Source organism: Equus asinus, chromosome 27 (genome assembly GCF_041296235.1).
Source record: "Equus asinus isolate D_3611 breed Donkey chromosome 27, EquAss-T2T_v2, whole genome shotgun sequence".
Classification (NCBI taxonomy): domain Eukaryota; kingdom Metazoa; phylum Chordata; class Mammalia; order Perissodactyla; family Equidae; genus Equus; species Equus asinus.
This window is the reverse complement of record NC_091816.1, coordinates 20,216,324-20,240,970: the sequence shown is the minus strand read 5'-3', so window position 1 is coordinate 20,240,970 and position 24,647 is coordinate 20,216,324. Positions and strand designations below refer to the sequence as shown.

The window sequence follows — 24,647 nt, the reverse complement described above, 5'->3', positions numbered from 1 at the left end:
AGAAAAACCCTACACATTCCTTCTCTGGACAAACCTAATAGCACTCTGAAAACGTAATAATAATGGAAAGGAATTACGATGATTTTTTCGAGTACCCTGTGTTCTTGGGAATCGCTGCCTTTGTTATTAGAAGGGAAACAGCAGCACCTTGTGGACAAATAAGAAAGCAAATGGACACATTTTGCTCAAGAAGAATCCAGTTGTTTTAAAAGTACCTTTTTTCAGGTTTGTGTAGCCCTTTCTACAACAGAAGTAGTGTCACATTTGCATTTAAAGGACAGCATAGCACTGCTTATAGAGATTTATAAGGGATCCCAACATGTATTCATGGAGGCACATCATAGGAACATAGCTAGATGGACACTTCCTAAATGCCAAATTTGGGGAGAGGGGAAAATGAGACTGAAGACTTCTTTGAATGTACCAAAACTTAGAAGACAGACCAAAAAAATCTTTTTTTTTTTTTTTTGACTGCAAGGTCAAAACTCTTTTTGCAATAATCCTTAGGTGTTATTGACCTTTTCCACTCCCATTCTCTTAGGAGCATATGCTGGAGCTTCCCAGAAGCTACCTGGCATGTGCTATCACAAGAAGCCGAATGTTGAAGCAGACAGAAGAACCAAGCTCTCTTCTAGTATGCCAGACATTAAAGATAGATGCAAAAATATAAAACAATGCCACTCCTCTCATCAATTTTGTTGTTTTCAAAAATAATTTTCTTTTCTTTTGGTGAGGAAGATTGGCCCTGAGCTAACATCTGTTGCCAATCTTCCTCTTTTTGCTTGAGGAAGATTGTCGCTGAGCTAACATCTGCGCCAATCTTCTTCTGTTTTATGTGGGATGCCACCACAGCATGGCTTGACTAGCTGAGCTAGCTCTGCGCCCAGGATCTGAGACTGCAAATCTCGGGCCACCGAAGAGGAGTGCATGAACTTAACTACTACACCACCAGGTCAGCCCTGAAAATAATTATTTTTAAAAATATTTTATTTATGTTAACACATAGTAGGTCTAATTTCTAATGTATATTTTTAATTTCTCAGTTTTACTTCTTTTTTTTGTTTGAGGAAGATTAGCCCTGAGCTAACATCCACCTCCAATTCTCCTCTTTTTGCTGAGGTAGATTGGCCCTGAGCTAACATCTGTGCCCATCTTCCTCTATTTTACACATGGGATGCCTGCCACAGCATGGCTTGACAAGTGGTGCATAGGTCCATGCCCAGGATCCAAACTGGCAAACCTCAGGCTGCTGAAGTGGAGCTCGTAAACTTAACCACTGCACCACGAGGCCAGCCCCTCAGTTTTACTGTTTAAATGATAAATATAGATAGATGTAATCCACATAAACAAAAGCTCTTTGGGCTCTTCAATAATTTTTAAGAGTATAAAGTAGTCCTGAAACCAAAAAGTTTGAGAGTTAATGCTCTGAGGCACATACTCTCTGAGGTAGCTTCCACCCACTCCATTTCTTAAAGGCAATATTTGATCAACCATCTCCCGTTCCCCTCACCCAACCCTTGTTGCAAAATCCAGAAACAATTTCCCTCCTTCTGGCCTCCTTCATACGGAGAAATTCTCATACTGTGGGCATTATTTAATGACATCTTTTATAAAGAGCTTCCTTAATGTTATTAGCCAATTTGGAACGACTTTCTACCCTCCCTCTTTCTCTAAGACATACTTCGTAAATGCTCTTTCTCAGGGTACAATAGGGCCATGCTTAGAAATGTGTGAATGGAAAAAAAGGAAGCAGAAGACCCTTTGAGCCTTCTGATAAGTGAGAAAATAACAATAGACTGTGGTACAATGTCATCTATCTCAACTCAAGTCCTGTCATCTTGCTCCTCTATGTGATATATCTTCTGTGTACATTAGTCAGTGTTAGATATTGAAGTAGTAAATCCATAAAGAGTACAGTCTGGAATGTCCCCACTTGTGTCCTTAGAAGACGTGCTCGTTATAGCCTTCTTAACAATCCTGAAACTTAGGTATTTCTATTGAAAATGACTGCAAATGGTTTCTGAGATAAAGGCTACACAAGATAGTCTTCTTTTCTGTTGGTTTCGCCTGCACACCGCCCACGGTCCCCTTCTTCTGGTATTAGCCATTATCTGAGTTCCCAGATGAAGTCACTCTATGTCCTTGAGGTTTGAAGGACAAGGCTGACCCAACCCCCAGCTTCAGGAGTAAGCAGAGGGCATCAACAAAGGAACCTAGCTGAGGGGACAAGTGAGGGCTGAAATCCAGCCTGCAACTCTGCTCTCCAGGACACGTGGCCCAATACAGGGCTGCATCTACCTAGAGGAAGGGCAGCCATTTTTTAATTCTTACAAAGGCACTGTGTGAGGAGCAGAAACCCTGGATGGGCACATGACATGGGCCTGGCCAATGAATATACTGTAACCACAGGTCAGATCAGAGATGGACATGAAATCCCAGCCAGATGTCCCAGAGTCAATCTTCTGTCTCTTATTAAAACTATTAGGAAAAGCTTTCCTTGTGGGATTGTGGAGCTTAAGCCTGGAGATGAGTGAGGGTGGCCACATTGGACCACAAAGGGGAAACCTACCTGAGAATAAAGTTAACTCAGGAGAAAACAAAGCTGAGGAGCTGACTGAGCCCCTACAGGCAGCCATCCTGAAGCTACACCCTGGCTTTTTCTGTTATATGAACCATAATTTCACCATTTTTTGAAATAAGCCAGTTTGAGTTTGAATTCTTTTACTTATAACCAAAGGAGTCCTACGATATTATTCTAACAGAATTTCCAAAAACAAGGTATAGGTAGATCAGTAAATGTTCTAAATGTTTTAAGTCTGATCCAAATAGTGAGGGGAAAAAAAAAGAAAGGAAGGAAAGAAAACGGTGGATTAGCATCTACAGTAGTCAAGGAGGGGTCTTGATGCTACGGAGCATCAAGCAAAAAGCAGCAGAAGTTAGCTTTGTATTCAAACACACAAATCCTGCCTTGAAGCCCTCAGCCTTGTGGTTATGGAGGAAGCTATATTTCTTGGAACTGCTTAAAAGATAGAAAAGGAATCACCACTTACCCCTGGGGACCCCATCAGGGGAGCAGACTACATGGGAACGTGTCGAGTTGGTTTGAGGTAAATACGTCTAGTTTCAAAGCTACAGTAATTCCAGAAACAAGAACGAAAATAATTATTTCACCTTAATGATACAATGCCTAGCCATGTTAAAAGCAAAGAGAACTTGAATAAATAGCTTTCATGGCGATGAAAGCAGACTGTTTACGAGAGAAGGGACTAGAGATACTGTTTTTCTGAAAGCATTATCTTAGGGGGAAAAATTACCTGAAAATATAAAACTATTCTATCCAATCCCATGGTAAATTAAAATGACATACAAAGTCACTTAATAAATTTATGGAGATAATTGATTGGAAACACTTTTCACAAGAGGATTTTTTTTCAGGACACTACAAGGAAAGAAAACTACAAGCCAATATGCCTGATGAACACAGATGCAAAAATTCTCAACAAAATATTATCAAACTGAATTCAACTACACATTGAAAGGATCATATACCATGATCTAGTGGGATTAATCTCCCTGGGGTGCAAGGGTGCTTCAACATACTCAAATCAATAAATGTGATACACTACATTAATAGAAGGAAAGAGAAAAATTAGATAATTGTCTCAATAGAAGCAGAAAAATAATTTTACAAAATATAACATCTTTCATGATAAAATATCTCAACAAACTGGATATAGAAGGAATATACCTCACCATAATAAAGGACATATATGACAAGCCCACAGCTAATATCATATTCAATGGTCAAAGGTTGAAAACTTTTCCTCTAAGATCAGGAACAAGACAAGGGTGCCCACTCTTACCACTCCTATTAAACACAGTACTAGAAGTCCTAGCCAGAGCAATTAGGCAAGAAAAAGAAATAAAAGGCATCCAAATCAGAAAAGAAGAAGCAAAATTGTCTTTGTCTGTAGATGACATGATCTTATTCATAGGAAATCATAAAGACTCCACCAAAAACTGTTAGAACTAGTCAATTAATTCAGTAAAGCTGCAACATACTGAAATCAGTTGTATTTCTATACACTAACAACAAAATATACAAAAAAGAAAGAAAACAATACCATTCATTACAGCATCAAAAACAATAAAATACTTAGAAATAAATTTAACCAAGCAGGTGAAAGATCTATACATTGAAAACTATAAGACTTTGATCAAAGAAATTGAAGGCACAAACAAATGGAAAGATACGTTGTGTTCACAGATCAAAAGAATTAATATTGCAAAAATGGCCACACTATCCCAAAGCCATCTATAGATTCAATGCAATCTCTACCAAAATTCAAATAGCATTTTTCACAGAAATAGAACAAACAATCCCAAAATTTGTATGGAACCACAAAAGACCCCAAATAGCCAAAGAAATCCTGAGAAAGAAGAACAAAGCTAGAGACATCACACTTCCTGATTTCAAACTACATTACAAAGCTACAGTAATCAAAATAGTGTTGTACTGGCATAAACACAGACACTTAGATCAATGGTACAGAATCGAGAGCCTAGAAATAAACCCTCATATATTTGAGTTGAAAATGAAATTAATGAAGGGGAAAAGCAGCTGTTTAACTTCAAAACTGAGGAAGGCAATAGAAGGAAGAGTCATGAACTTATCTTGATTCCAGTACAATGCACTGTCTTGGGTTCTACAAACTGGTCTGATTTTTATTTTTTGTAACTTTTTGTTGTAACTCTGTGTATACATAGTGGCTGCGCAAGAAGAAATGAAATCCAGAAACATGGAATGTACCATCCCTTATCTACATCGCTATGCAAGCAAACCGTCAATAACAAACTGTTCTTGCTTTTTCTCCAACTACTCCCTACGTCAAGCCGACCTCCTCTCTGCTGCTCTACTAAAAAAGCTTCCTCAAAGGTAATCCAATTGTTCACTCAATGGCCTTCCTTCCATCCTGTTTTTCTGCATCTTCAGTATTAAATAACTTCATTCTTCCTGGAGTTTCCCTTTAGTCTTGATTTCTATAAATTTACTCTAACCTTGTTCTTTCATTCTTTCTCATCCTCCTGTCTTCACTTTTTCTTTCTACCCCTTTGCTATAGACATGTTGAAGGGTTTCGTTTCTGCTCTACTGGTCTCTCTACATTCATTCTCTCAGAACATGCATCCATTCCCTTGCTTTCAGCATCCTGTCTGTGGAGTGATGACCACCTAATAATGAGGAGGCTGGTGATAATGACAACTAACATCTACTGAGCACTGACCCTGTGGATCATAACCCCTCTACATGAAGTACACCACTAAATCCTCACAATCCTAACAGCTACTATTGTTAACCTCATTCTAAGAGATGAGGAAATGGAGGTTTTCCAAATGTCCCTAAAAAAGCCAACGTGAGCAGCCTCCCGTCCTGTCTTTTTTGTTCGTGACTCTGGGATTTTTTCATCATGACATGTGGATTGTTACGCTATAGGAAAAAGGGCAGTATTGCAAAAATATTGGAAAAGATGTTATCATAGTAGGCAAGAATACTAATCTACCAAATTATTTGTGTTGATTTTCTTTCCTGAGTCAGGTTTGAGATGGGCTCATCCTAATTCTATGGTGCCACCAGGGATCATGAGTTTAATAATATTTCCTAAGGCTCTTAAAGCCAAACTGGTCTGCATGTTTTCTACGTTACGTAAAGAGCCATGGCTCGAGTGGGTGGGTCCAGGTATCACTTACACAATCCTCATCCCCACTGCTACACAATCATCATCCTGTGTTCATCTCACCTCCTGCTATGAAATCCCTCTGAGCTGCTTACTGATTTCATGCAAATGCTTCAGCTACAAAATGACCCCACCTTGCCTTCCCAATCCTAGTTCTCACCACTCTACACGCCCTGTGCTCCAACCGACAGGGCCATTCATTGCTCCTTACACAAGCCCTGTACTCTTCTGTCTCCATGCTTTTTTCCATACTGTGGCCACCACCAGACATGCCTCTCCTCCCCCATATCCATCTGTCAAAATCCTGCCCACTGTTCAATACCCTTCTCAGATGCCACTTTGACTATTAAGCTGCTCCTGATCCCTAGAACAAGACAGGAGCATCTAATTCCTGCAACATGTCACCATCATATCCTGCTCCAACATTTTGTTTGCACCTTTCTCAGGGCACTTTAATATCTAGTAATAATAGCTAATATTTATGATGCACTTACTATTAGGAACTTTAGAAAGTGTTTTCCTATATTAACTTTCTTAATCTTCATCATAACCCAAGGAGGTATCATCCTATTTTATAGCTGAAGAAGCATAGACATATAGAGGTTAAATAATTTGCCCAAAGTCACCTAGCTTATAAAGAGAGTAAGGTTTGTCCACCCAGCAGTCTGTCCCCAGAAGCCACACTCTTAACTACATGCTATACTGCCTCTCACTGCACATTGTTTACTTAGATGGAGACCCTTAAGGTCAGGCCCTGAGTCAAAGCATCTTTGTACCCTCTTATCACCAAGCACGGTGTCTTTGCAGAGACAGCTGATAAATAAATAAGGCACTGACTTCCAATGGCCTCCATGATATTCCTTACCCATCCGATTTTTCTCCTTCTGTTTTTCTACCACAACCCCCTCCTATAAAGTCACCCTCTTCATTATCCCAAGCTTAACTTCAGGCCTTAGAATCTTAACACTTTAACAGACACTCACTCAGGGTCTATTCTGAAGCAGGCATTGGGCAAGGTATAGGTGAGACAAGGATGAATAAGCCACAGTTTCTGCCCTAAAAAAGGACACAATTAAGCTATAGAATGAGAAATGCAGGATATTCAGGGCGATACAGGAAGTCATTCAAAGATGTGCTTTTGGAGGAAATGATGCCTGAATTTGTCTTAAAGGGAAAAAAAGGGGCCAAGTGAAGAGGGAAAGAGGGAGGAGAAGCATTCCAGGCAGCAGCAGCAAGCACAGAGCACTCGAACATTTCCAGTAATTTCGTGTGACTGGAACTAGGCGGACAGAGGTGCCCTGGTGGGAGAAGAGGCCAGAGCATCAATAGCTTATTAAGTGATGCTACGATTTTCCCTCCAGAAAGCAATAGGCTGCCTTTAACAGATTTTAGGTAGGGGAACAACGATCAGCTCTTTCTTTAGAAATATCCCTCAGGTAGCACCATAGAAGATGGTTTGGAATGGGGAGAAAATGGAATCAGGGAGGTGAATTATAAAATTGTCGAAGAGACTGGAGCAGGCACGAGAAACATTCAAGTGACTGGGGCTGTGAAAACCTCTCCCAAGACCCACCCTAGCCAGAAAGACTGCGATCACGTGCGTTTGCAGTGTCAACCTCCACCCGAATTCCTACAGCACTTGTGAAACCTGCGGCCCAAATTTTGGCATTTAATTATCCCTCATTTTATTCCCTAATTGTTTCCGGTACACGACTGTAGTCTCCCTAGTTAAAGCAGGGCTATAAACTTTTATGGCATTGAAATAGCTTGTAAAGTCGTCCGAGGCCCGATAAGAACGCTCCTGGCTTCCCAGCCGCCGCCGGCCCAGACTCGGCCGCGCCGGGCGGTCCTGCAGGATGGCACCGGCAGGGCTGATGGCGTCACTTCATCCTCTGGCTGATCAAACGGTCGCCCCCTCCGGAGACCCGGCAGGAAGCTCTCTCAAGAGCGGCTCGAGACGCCAACGTCCACCAGAGGGCGCGTCACCCCGCCTTTCCTCCGTGAGGGACGCCCTCACAGTCAAGACCGCGGAAACTATTGCTGATCTATTTCGGCCCTCTGCGGTGGCCGTAGTCCCGCACAGTAAACAGGAAGTAGGCTTCTTTATTTGGGCCTCCGCATTCGGGTGAAGAAGACCGGGGATTCCGTGGCGTGGGCTTTCAGGGAGTCCGGATTCGATCTCCCTTTTTGTGACTTCCTCGCCTTCCCTGCTCCGGTCGAGGTATTTGGTCCTGCGCCAGCTCCCGCCTCTTGCACAGAAGTGTCCCCGGAACCATGGCCGAGTACTCGTATGTGAAGTCCACCAAGCTCGTGCTCAAGGGAACCAAGGCTAAGAGGTGAGGCCCGGAGCCCGTGCGCAGACCCTTCCCTCCTTCCTGACAGGCCGCCTCCTCCCGGGAGCCGTGCGGAGCCGGCGCTGCGGCTCCCACCCTGGGCCCGGCCTCTGCCCCGGCCCCCGGCGCCTCTCCAGAGCTGGGCAGCCAGGCCGCAGGGGCGTGTCCGAGCTGTCGCGCCCTGGAGAGGGAGGAGACAGGAGAGCGAGCCCGGGAGCACAAGTTTGGGTGCCCCGATGAGGCCTCCCTCCAGACCTCCATGGTGGGTCTGCTTTAGTTTGATGACCCAGATCATAACAATAACTTCCTTTATTGGGGATAAGTATTTTCACCATTGTCTCCCCCCAAAAAAAATTCTTAATTTTTTAATGCCATATGCAGATGTGCATTTTGATAGGGATAAGCTCGAAATCCGGACTCCACCAGTTAGTAATTTGTGGCATGTTCGTTAATACCTTTGAGCTCATATTGTCTCATTTATTAGGAGGAAGTAATGCTACTCTGAAAGGATTGTTATGAGGATTAAGTGAGATAACTTGCACAGTCAATAAGTAGAGCCAAGTGCAAGGAGGAGGTCTTGGTGATTTATGATCATTAGATTTTTAGGACAAGGTGTCTGTCCATTCATATCTCCACCCTTTTTTAACTGGTAGATTTGCTCGGAGTTGATTTTTCATACAAATGTAGAGCATTTCCTCCCGGTCTCAGTGGTAAACAGAGTTTGGAGGCCTTTTAGGTGAATTGGAAAGAGTCAAGGAGCAAAATGAAGTCACTGCTCTTAAGAGCGCGGGTAAGGCCCTGGCGTCGTGAGGAATTTATCCTGAATAAATCTGAACCTTTGACTGTCTGAACTCACTGGGGGAGAGGAAGAGTTAGCTTCTGAAAACATACTTTATGAAGAAAATGCAAACAAGTGTCTTCTTATAACTATCGTAACTGTGGATCATAATTAACACACATATAGCACTTTCTATGTACCAAGAACTGTTCGAAGCACTTGACATATTAACTTTTTTTAATCACCTTTGGAGTTTTTTTAATTACTGAGATATAATTCATATACCATAAAATTCACCCTTTTAAAGTACAATTCAGTGGTTTTTAGTAGATTCGCAAGGTTCACCACTATCTAGTTGCTGAACATTTTCCTCACCTCAAAAGGAAACCCCTTCCCCATTAAGCAGCCACTCTCCATTCCGCCCTGCCCCAGTCCCTGGCAACCACTAATCTACTTTGTGTCTATGAATTTGCCTCTTCCGAATATTTCCTATAAATGGAATAGGCAGTCTTTTGTATCTGGCTGCTTTTACTTAGCATGACATTCTTAAGGTTCAGCCGTGTTGTAGCATGTATCGGTTCTCATTCCTTTTATGGCTGAATAATATTCCATTGTATGGATATAACACATTTTGTTTATCCCTTCATCACTTGATGGACATTGGGGTTTCTACCTTTTCACTATCATACATAATGCTGCTATGTATATTAATTTGCAAGTTTTTGTATAGACATATGTTTTCAATTCTCTTGAGTATATACCTAGGAGTAGAATTGTTAGGTCATAGGGTAACTTTGTTTTAACTTTTTGAGGCACCCCAACTATTTTCCAAAGCAGCTGCACCATTTTACATTCTCACCAGCAATGCATGAAGGTCCATGTTAACTCTTAATCCTCACAATAACCTTAAGAGTTGAGTGTCAGTTATGATCCTTACTTTGTAGGTAGGGAAGCTGACTCAGAGATAGAAGTAACTTTTCCAAAAATCACAGAGCGAAGAAGTGACAGAATCAGGCTTTAAAACCAGACAGTCTGTCTCCAGTGTCTATGCTCTTGACTATAACACAGGACATACAGGATTAGAAGCAACTTCTCGATATTAGAAGTAAGAGGTACATCAATGAAGTCATTGTAAATCAATAATTTATCAATGAACGTACAGCTTAAAAGATTCCTCTGAGACTCCATCTTGTGATATTTAACATGCAAATCAATATATCTAAACTCATCTATACAAATTACCTCCTGTAGCAAGAAGAAAAAGAACAAAGAGAAGAGAAAAAGAGAAGATGATGAAGAAACTGAACTTGATATTGTTGGTGGGTCAGTTTTCTATACTTTATTCTGAGAAAAGTTAACATTGGTTGAGATCCCTTTAAAAATATTTTCCTAGTTAGAGATAAGTGGTAAAAAGACAGTAGAAGGAGTTTATGACCTATTTGTATTTGTCTTAAAATGCTCAAGTATTGGTGACAATAGTAGATTGCTTTTATTCTCTAGCACGGTAGATGTCACTGATGCCTTTTCTTCCTTGTCAGAACAAAGCACAGGAGAGGGTAAACAGAGTTCCGTGACTTAGTAGGCACCGTTAGAATACTTAATAGCCCAGAGACGCTGATGCATGATTTTAAAGACCTGATGTAAATAAATATTATGTAACCAAATATATTTTACAAATTATTTTCTTTGAACATTTTAATTGTAGAAGCCAGTGATTTGTATATCCCTAAAAGAAATATATGCAAAAATATATTTTTGAATATATTCACAGTACAGAATAATTTGTGTACTGTGAAATGAGTGAAAATCTTAACTAAACAGAACAGTACAACCAGAGGCACTCGCAACTAGAATATACAGCTATGTACTAGGGGGGCTTTGGGGAGAAGAAGAGGAAAAAAAAGAGGATTGGCAACAGATGTTAGCTCAGGTGCCAGTCTTTAGGGAAATAAATAAATAAACACAAGAGAATGTCAAGGTAGCCTGTAAGTGGTACTAGAAATAAACTTACCCAAACACACTTACCCAGCCTGTTTTCCATTTAGTCCTTCTGTCCTTTCCGCACCTGTACTTTAAAGCAATTTATTTCTCTTTTAAAACTTGGTAGGTTGCATTTTGAAACCATAAATTATGGCTCCTTTACATTTTATGTGAAATGGTATAAAGCTAATATTCTAGATGATCTCGCATTTTTGCGAACTAGCAAATCAACAATTCTAAAATTAGGGTAAATATCTTGGGGCGATATCTCGGTGTGGAATTGCTGTGTCAGAGGATAGGTGAATATTTAACTATATTAAAAAAACTGCCAGAAATTTTCTAAAATGTTTGCATCATTTTACACGCCCACCAAGAAAGTATTAAAAGTCTGTAATCAGTCTTTTCTCTCAGTCTGTGGTTTGACTTTTCATTTTCTTAATGGTGTTTTTTTGATAAGCAGATGTTTTTAATTTTTATAAAGCCCAATTAACTTTTTTTTCTGTTATGGCTACCACCTTATTTCTCCAATCTAAGAAATCTTTGCTTACCCCAAGGTCGCAAAGATATTCTTCTACATTTTCTTTTAGAAGCTTCGTAGTTTTGTGGGTTGTTTTTTTTTTTTTTTCCTTGAGGCAGATTAGCCCTGAGCCAACTGCTGCCAGTCCTCCTCTTTTTGCTGAGGAAGCCTGGCCCTGAGCTAACATCCATGCCCATCTTCCTCTACTTTATATGTGGGACAGCTGCTACAGCATGGCTTGCCAAGCGGTGCCATGTCTACACCCAGGATCCAAACGGGTTTTTACACTACTGTAAATAGAATTTTAAAATTTTATTTTCCAGTTGTTTGTTGTTAGTAGATAGATAGATGGTTGATTTCTGTATATTGACCTTGTAGCCTGTGGCATTATTAAATTAATGGGTTGTAATCTCGGTGTCCTGGTTTTGATATTGTACTGTCAGTATCAAAGTTATGCAAGATGTTACCTTTGGGAGAAAGTGAGTAAACGCTATATGAGACCTCTCTGTATTACTTCTTACAACTGCAAAATAAAAAGTTTTTAGTAAGTTACAACAACAACAACACGTAAAGACCATGTGTCAAATCTAAAATATGAATTACTGATTTTATTTTTTAGGAATCTGGTGGACAGTAACAAACTTTGGTGAAATTTCAGGAACCATAGCAATTGAAATGGATAAAGGAACTTACATACATGCACTTGACAATGGACTTTTTACACTGGGAGCTCCACATAAAGAAGGTTTGTGTCTGGTAGAAGCAAAGGAAGGGAAAAGGCCACTGACAGTATACATTTTGTATACTCGTTCACTTCGGCCAGATTCTAACTAATCAGAAGTGTATTCCAAAAGAATGAATACATTGCATTTGACTCTTCCACTTTTTCCCTTCCACAATATTTACCACTTATTGGCAGCTCCCTCTTTCCAGTACAGCGTTTGAAAACATTCTGTATAGTTCTAGAAGAGTATTATTGGAAATCAAAAATAACATGAATAATTGAAATAATAAGTGGAAAGAAAAAACCTGGTTGAGTCCAAGGTTTGAATTCCTTTATTCTTCAGATCATTTGCCAAAACTAACCTGGAGCATCGTTAACTGTGTGAAGTTTTCTCATTCCCTTTTAGCCCATCAGAGGAAGCACTAATGGGATATGAAGTAATTAGAAGATAAAAAGTAGTATCTTGTGACCTGAAGGCCTTCCCTTGAATAAATTACGGCATGTTTAGTTTTTTAAATATTAAGTGTTTATCTGTCTATGTACTACATTTTAAAACGCGAAGAGAAAATATCTTGGAAGTGACTAAATAAGCATTAAGCTGACCTTTGTTATTAAGTATGGAAAACAAACGCTCTAGTTATAGGAAGATACAGTAGATCTTGATACTTTGAATACCGTCTTACAATCATATCATAATATCATAATGTTCTTACATTTAATTTTAAAAGAAGCTACTTTTTTAAAGCTAAGGAATATCTTTACGTGTCTATTTTTAACAGATGTCAAATTTATTTCAAAATGTTTTTTCTCCTGTAGTTGATGAGGGCCCTAGTCCTCCAGAGCAATTTACAGCTGTCAAATTGTCTGATTCCAGGTAAGCTTGAGTTGACCTACAATTAGTAATCTTTTGTTTTTTTAATTTAATTTCATTCATTAAAAAATTCTAATATCTAGCTAACTTCAGCCCACAGAATAATTTTGATTTAAAAACCAAAGCAATTTTTGAGAAGGAGATTTTTTGACATTTTTAAAATATACCATTATTTATATAACCAGCAGATATTTCGGTATTATTCAGTTACATTTGCAATAACTGTCTTTAAAAGAGAATTAAAGCTCCAGATAGAAGCATACGTTATGATTCCTCACGATACATAATACAATGCTGGAAAAAATGCAGATTAATAATGTCACAGACCAAACAAGATGTAGATTAGAAAGATTACATGAAAAACAAACATAAGATAAAACCTGGTCTGATGTTGCCATGATATATAAACACTCTGATCAGAAGTCAAGAGACCAATAGGAGGATAGAAGAAAGGAATATTGTTGAAACCAGCAGAGAATGTTAATAGTCATAAAGACCAAAAGAGTATTTTACTTATTATTTTTACAATCATTTTATAAGCTGACTGTTTTTATTCTCACAATGCAGAAGTACAGAATGATACTTTGGGTAATAGACATGGAACTTGAATTTCAGTATTATAGTAATTAGCTCCATCAATATGATAATGATTTGTATTATATTGTCATTAACCAATAAATGAGTATAAAGTTAGTCCCCTGGCATCATGGGGATTGATAAGCTAAAATATTAGAAATCATATTTTTTTAATCAGATTAAGATGATTATGTCTATACTTTCTTTGAACAGCCAATAAGTATGATGAAAGACTTTCAGAGAATAAAAGGAGAAGAAAAATCAATAAACACAAAACTTCTTTACAATTGAAAATTTAAAACCTTATAAGCAAAATAAGTAGGCAAATGAGGAAAATATTTGCAAGAGCCTTAATAGGCACTGAGTTTTTACTCTTCACATGTATGTGCAGGATTCATAACACTAAGAAAAACAGTAAAACCCTAATAGAAAAACAGACTAAAAGATAATTTAAAAACTAAAAAGGAAAAGTACAAATATCATTCTCAATAATAAAGTGCAAATTAAATAGGATGCTACTTTTCCCATATCAGATTTTCTAATTTTTTTTATAAAAAAGGCATAATGTTAACAGATTTGTGGTAAAAAGAGATTCTCCTAATTTGAGGTGACAATGTAAGTTGATATAAATGTTTTCTGGAAAGTGGTTTGACACTATGTAATAGGAGCTTTAAAGTTGATACCCTCTGGTCCAATAATTTCCTTTCTAGGAACATCGTCTAAGGATAGATTAGCAATTTTATGACAGAAAAGATAATAGCAGCACTATTTATAATAGCAGAAAAAATAAATTTTAATACATCTGTAATAGAATATTGTATATCCATTAAAAGTGGTGTATTTGAAGAATAATTAATTTGGAAAATGTTTGCTACATATAATATATAATGCTTGTATTAAAAAGCAGAATGTAAATTGTATATATAAAACTATACTGTCCAATATCATAGCCACTAGTCACACATGGCTTTTGAACCTTTGGACTATGACTAGTTTGAATTTTTACATATACACACATACACATTATTTTTATGTTCCATATTTAATTTTCTTTCAGTTTTTAACATTTATCTATTTTATTAATCTGAAGAATTGCCCTGAAATCTGGCTATGGAAAATACCTTGGTATAAATTCAGATGGACTTGTTGTTGGGCGTTCAGATGCAATTGGACCAAGAGAACAATGGGAACCAGTCTTTCAAGATGTAAGTGCTGTTACTGTTTATAAAAGCTTTCTGTCAATGTAAGAGAAAGTCTTTAACAGTCAATGAGAGTATATAGTCTAAAAAAACAAAGTATAAAGTGTAACAGTATAATGCATTAAATTGGGAAAAAACAATATGGACCCATCACCTTAAAAAGATCTCAAAAAACAGTCCAACAGAAACAGCAGTAGTGCTTCTGCTGCCCTTGGTGCTTAGATTTAGGTCTCTCTTATTTTCCATTAAAGAACCAGGACTCCTCCAAGGGTAACAAATTTTATTTCTTGGGGCAGGAAAACAGTTCAGGATTATCTTTTTCTTAGCAGAAATTATGGATGCTTTCAAAAACATTAGAGACTATGGTAAGAGGACAATGGAGCAAGCTTAAGGGGCTGGCCACTGGCCAGGTTGTGACAATTTGTACATAAAATAATAAGTAATGATAATAATGGTTCATTGAAATCAATATAGTCTATAAATGTCTTTGTGTTCATAATGAAACTCAAAGAGAACAGCAAATAGTGTACAAAAAGAGTTTTATTACAAAAGAAGGAGGAAGATAATATGTTGATTTTTGTTAATTTTAGTAAGTAGGCAATTTGCAGTATATGGGCATTTCTTTTGTTAGGTCTATGTCTGTTTATTCAGAATACATAAGTCCTTTTTCTATTTGTGTAAGCAATAAGATTGAACAGAAATATACGAGAGCTAAACAATCTCCTCAAAGTTGATACTATTATCAAAGAAGGACCATAGGCACCAGTGGAAGCGGAGTCCAGTAGTTGCATAGCATCACGTCAGTGGTCATATACAATAACGAATTCAAAATAGGATCCAACAGTGTTTTCCAAGATGATAAATTAGCCAAGCATCGCCCCAAAAAGAGGAATTACTTACACTCATTCCTTCATCCCCTAGGATAAAAATCTCTGGGTCAATAACTTTCAAACTTTTTTGACCCCAGTCCAGTGAGAATGACATTTTTACGTTGCAGCCCAGTACACACATATGTGTAACCAAAGCAAGAGCTGTACTTAACAATACTGATCTGTGTGTTGTGCACTCTGGTATTTTCTATTCTATTTTACCTCTTTTCTGTCTTTTTTTCCCAGTACTGGTGAGTACCCACTAATTGATTTTATGAACCTCTAATGGGTTGTAACCCCTTCTAGATGACCCTACCAATATGATGAGATAGTTAGAATAAAAATTCTATCAACAGAAAAAGCCAGTATAACATAAGACCAGGATGATAAGTCAGATACCACTACTCACACAACTTTAGGAAGTTCATTTCACTTTATTTTGGGGGGAAAAACACTACGTTTTAAAAATTTAAATTTAGGGCCAGCCCAGTGGCACAGCAGTTAAGTTCACATGTTCCACTTTGGTGGCCCAGGGTTCACTGGTTCAGATCCCTGGTGCGGACCCACGCACTGCTTGTCAAGCCATGCTGTGGCATGTGTACCACATAAAATAGAGGAAGATGGGCCTGACGTTACCTCAGGGCCAGTCTTCCTCAGCAAAAAGAGGAGGATCGGTGGCAGATGTTAGCTCAGGGCTAATCTTCCTCAAAAAAAAAAAAAAAGAAAAAAATTTAAATTTAAGTGAAAGAGAGGCTTAAAAGCCCCTGATGTAACAAGTAAAACTTTATTGCGAAAAGGGACTCAGCCGTGGATCAGCAGCACAGGTTAAATCACCCTGGACTGTACACCGTATCTGGCTCACCGAGAGCTGTCCAGGTGACAGAAAACCCAGCCTGTGCCACCTCGAAGTAGAAATTCAATCAAATCCATGTGATTAGCACCTTTGTAACTGGATATGATAGAAGGTTGTGAATACGTCTTGTAATGATTGTGAATATTATTGTCTGATGTTTAAGGTATTCAGAATTTTCCAGAAGAATCAACCATGTACAAGTTATAATTAAACCTTATATTTGTTAAGAGAATTTAATCAAGTCTATAATCTTTATTTAGATACACAAAATAATTAGTTTTCAAAGGTTTATTAGAATCAGTATAATACACTGAGCATTAAACAACTAAAAAGAGTATGACTGTTTCTTTCCACATACAGAAGTCCCTCAGACATTGATTCTTAGAGTTCTGAGCAGTAAATTCAAAAGTACCTAAAGCTAACTTATATATGATATATTTTTAAATTTTCTAATTATGGAGAAAAATTTTACTTAAAACACTACTGGGTAATTATTGCACATTGTAATTTTTTATTGTCTTTAAAGCTAATTATTTTTCACACTGAACTAAATCATTTATATCCTCAATAGAACTTTGAGGCCAAAGGAAACAATTCTATTTCATCTAGTTAGAATATAGTCCTACTAAACAGAATATACTAAAAATATTTATTGGGGTTACCTTTGAGTAGTCAGATTATAGGTGATTTTGGTTTTCTTTTCTATAGTTTTTTTATTTTTCAGGTTTTCTCCAGATTCTTTTTCCTTATTACTTAGACGCAGGAGGAAAATTAATTTAGTCTGAAGACTTAAGAATTCTTTTGCAGCCAGTCTCATAACTGTTTTTGTTGCTATTATTTTATTTAGGGGAAAATGGCTTTATTGGCCTCAAATAGCTGCTTTATTAGATGCAATGAAGCCGGTGATATAGAAGCAAAAAGTAAAACAGCAGGAGAAGAAGAAATGATAAAGGTAATCGTGGCATTTTTCTATAGACTAATACATGACACGCATATGATGTGCCTACATCTCTTTAAAATGTTGAATCATTTACTATCACTTTAAAGATTTAGTTCAAAACTTTTCATACTATGCTTCAAGTAAGCTTTATTTTTAATTATAAATCCCATAACTGAGGGCTTGTTTGCACCATGTGGTAAAGAAATTACTGCATTTAAGAGCTACTTTGCTATTATCTCCATGTATTAGTATCTTTTTCTGAGTAGTTTTATATGCTTTTTAAGCTGATGTTTTCTTTTTTTCTTGCCTGCATTTTAAAATTTAATTTTTTAAATAGATGATATGTTCACATGGTTGAGAATTTTTAAAAAATAAGCATATAAATATAAGAATGTCTCCCATCTTTCTATTGCCTTCTAGAGTTTCTTTATGCAAATATGAATGTTTGTAATTTTCTACCCCTTTACACTAAGGTTAACCTCCTGTACACTCTCCTTTAGACCTCAGTTATTTTCCTTAACATTGCATCTTGAAGATTTTCCCTTATCATTGTGTAAAAAGGTTTCTCTCTCTTTTTTTTAACAGCTACATAATATTGCATTTTAGAGATGGGCCACAATTTATTTAATCAGTTCCTTATAATGGAAGTTTAGGTTATTTCCAGTCTTTTGCTCTCACATACAGTGCTGCAGCACACAACTTTCAATCTGCGTCGTTTTGTAGGTATGCAAGCACACCTGAGGGTAAATCCCCAGAATGAGAACTACAGGGCCAAAGGGTGTGCGCATTTTTCATGCCCTGAGATACTGCTGGATTGCCCTCCGCAGGGGTTGTGCTCACTTACACTCCCACCAGCGTGTGTGAGAAAGTTACTAGGTTGTTTTGAGTTTGTTTAATATTTGAGCATCTGTGTCACTAGTCACTATATAAAGTATATAAAAGTAATAGCAGAACTTTCAGAGCTTTAGCCCTCAAATTCTGGATCTTTTGATGAATAAGTAAAAGTCTTCTTTACGTGAGGAAAAACATGAAGCACATAAAACAAATGTTTTTTAATTTGATATCAGTCATTAAGCTGGAAATAAAAATTCCTTATTCCAAGGTAAATTCCCTATTCTTATTCTTTGTTTCACTTTGTTGTGAAAGTTGTACAGACATCTCTATATCAAGGTGAAATTCTAATTAAAATTTCCAAGTAGATAAATCAGGTCGTATCTTAACTGGAATTTGATGAAGGCCTTTAAGGGTTAATTTTTTAGGCTTACAGAAGTCACTTGATCTTTAGTGAAAACATACGCTAAGATGAGTCTACAGAATAACTGCCATCTTCTTGATGAATAATTTTTCTTTTTCTTGGCATCCATCCCAGTACGGACCATTCTACTAACCTCACCTAATTTCTCTGTTGGAGAGTCAGGTGCTGGCTGGTCTGATCCAGATTGGCTGTGTGTAATGCATTAGGGAGGGCTAGAGTGGAGGGCTCAAAGAAATGGGGGAAAAATGCCTTTTCTAAAGGGGCCTTAATCCTTAAAAATAAAGCATAAAAATCTGTTACATTTTTCTCTGCTACCAGCATAATTTAACAACATCTATCAAGTATCTGTACATGCCTTGTGTTAAATTCCATGTCATGTGTTTGATTTTATTTTTAAAATGTTCTCAATTTTCATAATACTCAGTTTTTACAGTCTTAGTATTCTTTTTTACCTTGAAAAATATTGCTAGTCTTTTTAAATGATATACCAGTAACTCTTTATTTCGTCATTTGGAAATAGCAAATGACTGATGGAGAAAGAAATACTGTAGACAACACAGGAATTAGAAATTTCAGTATATCTTCCATAGATTTCTCAAAAGGCCAGGCTCAAATAATTTCAGTCTAAAACTTAGATATTCTTTTGTTTCATTTTGAAAAGCATTAGTCATAATAGTTTTCAATTACGTAAACTAAAGCAAGTTGCTGCAGGCGCTGTACTGAACGCAGCACATGCATCATCATCTTTTTTCTTTTCCTTTTTTTTTTTTTGCTGAGGAGGATTCACCCTAAGCAAACATCTGTGCCAGTCTTCCTCTATTTTGTATGCCCGGGAACCGAACCCGGGCCACCAAAGTAGAGCATGCCAAACTTAACCACTAGGCCACGGGGCCAGCCCCCACATCGTTGTCTTTATTCTTCATGATGTTGCTGTGAGAAAGCTGTTGTTAGCTTAACTTTACAGACAGGAAACAGCCTTCACCCTCCTCACATCCTCACTGTTTTGATCAGTCACTTCTTGAAAGTCACACAGCTAGACATGGTAGAGACAGGATGTGTCCCCAGGCTGACGTGACTCTGGAAACTACTCTTGCATTCCACTCCACGCTGCTTCTCAGGAAACAGATCATGAGAAAAATGCTGATGGATTTCTGACTTGCCTATTTTAAGTTGTATTTATTTATATTTAATTTTATTGTATCATGTTTTAATTATTTCTCATCTGGATTACATTACAAAAGCATGATTATTGAAGACAAACCATGCAAATGCAGTACTTTGCACTTCTACAGAAAAAAAGCCACTATGCTTATTTATCATTAATTACAACCATTTTTATGTGCAGTAACTGGCACGTTTCCCTCGGTCTGTTGTGTTAGTCAGGCACCTGGAAGTTCTGAGCAGTAATGGTCCGGCACTCTTTCCACTTTGCCTCTTACATCGCAGGCTCTGCCAGTCCATGTCAGGCATCCGCCATTCTGGCCTGGCTTCATCTACTAGAACACCTTCCCTCCTGCCACAAGTAGTATTGTGTACTGTCACAGGCCCTGGCCAGGAATTTCCCCAGGTCTTCTAGAACTCCTCTAACCAGAATGGTTGCACACATATCACTTGGCGCTCTGGTTGTTGGTCACCACTTTCTAAGCTCTTGGAGCTACAGAGACCACTTTGGAGACATGGGTCCTTTGGGTTGCAGGTTGCCAGTTCCACGGGCCTGAATTTTTTCCCCTTCTTTGCCCCACTCACCTGATCCTAATTGCTGTATCTCTCTCAATTAATTTATGGCGTGTGATAGTAAATATCTGTCAAAACTTAAAGAGGATATTAGGAGTATTTGAAAGGGGTGGATTCCAATTAGGTAAAAACAAATTCTGTTATGTTAAAAGTTTGAATGTATTTGGTAGTAGCCCATTCAGAGTAAAATAGCGGCTATCTTAAACTTTCAATGTTATAAAATAAACACTGCCAGGGGTAATTTGATCCCACTGTATTTACTCTGAGGACAAAGTTAAATTATTGCCTAATTGCTCAGCAGGATCTGATCTGTAAAATGTTTTTCAAATAATTTTCTCTTTAGTGTTTCTGATGCAACGGCTCTAGAGAAACATATAATGGCAGTTATTTACATAAATTATATGTATATAAATGAAAACATATCTAGAACCTGTCTTTTTCTGAATCCCATTGCTATGTTGTTTTCCTCTTTTGCATAAGAAATCAGCTAGAATGTTCTTGTGTACTAAGTGGGAAAGGGGGAAGATAAACGTGTAACCTGTTGGATTCGCATCTCCACTACCCAGATTAGATCCTGTGCTGAAAGAGAAACTAAGAAAAAAGATGATATTCCAGAAGAAGACAAAGGAAATGTTAAACAGTGTGAAATCAATTATGTGTACGTATTCTTTTCCTTATAGATCTGCAGATTTGTCAGTGAAGCGCTCCTCAAGGCACCTAAAATAAAAAACCTGAGCGACAAGGAGAGGCAACATAATGGAGACTCTAGGGCAGAGCGCTGAGCTGAATGCTTTTCTTTTTTAGGGCTTCAGTTTCCCAATTTTCCTGCTAGCTTTCAAAGCTGAAGTCACTCGGGTTAGTTCTCCCTCTTCATTAATAGAATGGCTGTAACCTGTCAGTACATTGATGCCAACCAAATGCTGTTCCATAGCCAGGACACGGGCTCCAGCCAGCGTTCCCGGGAGAAGTGGGGCTCAAAGAAATACAATTAGATTTTTTTTAAGTAAATGAAAACCTTTTAAAATATTTGTAAGTTCATCAGTAAACATGTATAACCAAAGCTTGAGATATTTTTTAAGAAAGACATTTTCTTAACAGAAAGAAATTTCAGAGCTTCCAAGACCACAAACTTAAAATAAGTAAAGAAGACAGTAAAATTCTTAAAAAGGCCCGGAAAGATGGATTTCTGCACGAAACGCTTCTGGACAGGTAGGGATATTTTTACTTATTTCTAACTATTTTCAGTAGCCAATAGAAATGGCATAGATAAAACCAGTGTTCTTTTTAAATTACTATAGTTTTCTCAAATTTTTGTCTTTCTTTCTAATTTGTGAACATAGTAGTAATATTACCTGAAAAAGACATCGTAAGTCTGGGAAAAGATCACCAGAAAGGAATGTCTAAAAATTGCCAGATTCTAAGTACTTATATATTTTGTTGTAAGAAATTCAGGTTTGACTGAACCTACTTCATAACTTTACTTACCATCATCTTTTTGTAACTATTAGAACGAGGGCTGGAAAGTAGTAGTTTGACTAATTTCAAAATTCTGTGGATTCCATTGTAGTAGTACAGGTTCCTAAAAATGAGATAAAAATAGACCAGTTTAAAAAAACTGAAATATAAAAGTTAAATGAAATTGAAGCACTTGTATTAAGCTAGATTCAGAAGTGTGCAAGATATTTAACATAGCACATTATTAATATTTATTTATTACTATTCCTATTTAGGTAAGTAATTTCCTAGATTTACAACAGAAAAAAATGGTTAGAGAGGTTTAGCTATGAGTTTACAGCTGTACATCAAATAAGTGCCAGATTGAAAGAGAATTTGGTGAACTCTTGTCACTCATTCAAGTCCTGTGTTGCAAAATTAATCTTAAAACCTGTCTTCACATTGCTTGAGAAAGACAATGCTTAATCATTTATTTCTTGTTAATTAGGATTTTCCCGTTGATCAAGTTGTTACCTAAAGTCAGTAAATGATGTTAAGAATTTTTTATAGCTGAGCAAATTAGCGTGTATCTAGCGCTAAGAAATAAAGAATGCTATATAAAAAATAATCAGGATATAGACTCAAAAGAAATAGAATACAGTCTATGCCCTGTAACTTTTATCACCTACAAAAATATATCGCCGCTCGATTAAATAGAAGTTTAGGGCATGCTTAAATTCAGAGGTAATTAAAATTGCTATTGTGAATTGAAAAAGCCCTTAGGCAACATTTGTTAAAGATTAGGAAAAGATTTTCATAAGAATAGAACTCATTTACTGTGAAACATAGAATTAAACAGTAAAATTTTAATTATTTTAATATAAGTGGTGTGGTAATATAATAACCAAAATTGAGAACACAATTTTTAAGCATGAGTTTATATTTAGTAGCAGTTGACTATATGGCGTGTTTTCATAGATTAATTTTTATTATTTGTCTTTGTTTAAACAGGAGAGCCAAATTGAAAGCTGATAGATACTGCAAATGACCAGGCCTTCTGTTTCTGTCTTCCTCTTGTTTTTTTCTGAATAAAATAATCAGTGGCAGTGTTTTTCCAGAGTTCTTGGGCTGTTATGGAATTATTGCTGAACTAGTAGCTGGTTTAACCAAAATTAATCAAGTTGAACCAAGATTCTCCATGGATGTACTTTTTAGTTAATGAAACTTAGAGTGCACACTCAAAGTTTCACAGCATTTTGTTTCTTTTCTGGATTTCCTGTCGTAAAGCATGAGGTGCTCCTCTACGAAACTGGTGTTGGTTGTGCACCTTGTGGAGTCCATCCTGTTGCTTTACAGCCTTACTTTGCATTATGAATACAGCAGATGCTACTCAGTCCCTTTAAAAGGAACTTCGAAACTCCCAATGAGGTCAGTCACCAAGGCTTTGACTCTCTTAAATATTGCCCGAGTCACACAAGCCAAACAGAGAACAGAACAAGGGGGCTGGGCAGAGAGAAAACTATCAGGTGTTAGGCAGTGGGATGGGAACAGGAAACATTACAAAAGAGCAAACAGGCTCAGAACAGAGGAGACAGTCCTTAGGACAGTTTAGCAACAATGGATGTGTGGAATGCTTTCATCCTCACTTGTGGGATGGGATGGGGGCTGTTAAAGAGGGTCAGATGCCAGGCGATGCGGAGGCAGTTTTACTCCTAGCCCGTCTCTTTCTGAGATCCTGAACACAGTATTCCAGATGTCATCGAACCCCATGAGTGTTCCAGATCCAAGTTGTGTATCAGATGCCTGGACTTCACCAAACTTCAGAAGGACTGAGATTGGCTGAGGCATCTGGATGTTTTTACAGTTCCACATTGATTCTGATGCAGACCCTGGATTGAAACCTGGCCTAAGCTGCCAGGGCTTGTTAGATCTTAGCCTTTATTCCATCTGTCACCACTCTAGAGTTATATGGCCCCTCTGTAGCAAGGCAGCTAAGCTACCAATATCAACCTTATAAAGGAGCTCCTGGGGGCCGGCTCAGTGGCATAGCAGTTAGGTTCACGTAATCCACTTCGGTGGCCCAGATTTTGCAGGTTTGGATCCCAACTGTGGACCTACACACTGCTCATCAAGCCACGCTGTGGCAGCATCCCACATACAAGGTGGAGGAAGATTGGCATGGATGTTAGCTCAGGGACAATCTTCCTCAAGCAAAAAGAGGAAGATTGGCAACAGATGTTAGCTCAGGGCCAAGCTTCCTCACCAAAAAAAATAAAGGAGCTCCTGCTGTAGATCTTGCCCTGACTTAGCACCCCAGTTCCAATAGCTGGGCATTCCCCCATCTCGAGTTCTCCTCCTTCTGATCCTTCGATTAGGAACACGCTTCCTACTGTGAGCCTCCAAAGCTGTGGTTCTCAACCAGGGGCTATTTTGCCTCCCAGGGGACATTTCGCAATGTCAAGACAGTTTTGGTTGTCACAACTGGGAGAGGGGGTGCTACTGGCACCTAGAAGGTTAGAGACTAGGGATGCTGCTAGACACCCTACAATGCACAGGACAGCAGCCCCCCCCCCCCACAACAAAGAATTATCCAGCCCTGAATGCCAATAGTGCCAAGGTTGGGAAACCTGCCCTATGACTTCGTCTGTTCCTTCTACCAGCTCCCCACGCCTTAAAAATAAACAGTAGTTCAAATTTATATACATAAGAATCACCTAGGATACCTGTAGGTTTCCAAGACCAGTCCTCAGAGATGCAGGCTTAGCAAGTCTAGAATTGGACCCCCGAACTGACATTTTAACAAGCACTCCAGGTAATTCTGACACAAGTGACCTGAACCATGTTGAGAAAC

At 38.0% G+C, this 24,647-nt stretch overlaps 1 protein-coding gene across 1 annotated transcript; it reads left to right on the top strand.

Annotated features, from left to right (window-relative positions):
• The first annotated feature begins 7,403 nt into the window (after positions 1 to 7,403).
• FRG1 (FSHD region gene 1) lies at positions 7,404 to 22,915 on the top strand. Its single transcript, XM_014836466.3, has 9 exons — positions 7,404 to 8,069; positions 10,096 to 10,163; positions 11,961 to 12,086; positions 12,882 to 12,939; positions 14,603 to 14,717; positions 17,281 to 17,385; positions 20,929 to 21,020; positions 21,461 to 21,571; positions 22,808 to 22,915. The coding sequence occupies exons 1-9, from the start codon at positions 8,008 to 8,010 to the stop codon at positions 22,842 to 22,844; spliced, it is 774 nt and encodes a 257-aa protein (XP_014691952.1). The 5' UTR covers positions 7,404 to 8,007; the 3' UTR covers positions 22,845 to 22,915.
• The last annotated feature ends 1,732 nt before the right edge of the window (positions 22,916 to 24,647 follow it).

What these genes read in the sequence shown, in the direction of transcription:
- FRG1 (XM_014836466.3), top strand. Translation starts at nt 8,008, where the DNA reads ATGGCCGAGTACTCGTATGTGAAGTCCACCAAGCTCGTGCTCAAGGGA. An exon ending in AAGGGAACCAAGGCTAAGAG is followed by an intron (nt 8,070 to 10,095) that starts GTGAGGCCCGGA and finishes TACCTCCTGTAG; the next exon opens with CAAGAAGAAAAAGAACAAAG. An exon ending in AACTGAACTTGATATTGTTG is followed by an intron (nt 10,164 to 11,960) that starts GTGGGTCAGTTT and finishes TTTATTTTTTAG; the next exon opens with GAATCTGGTGGACAGTAACA.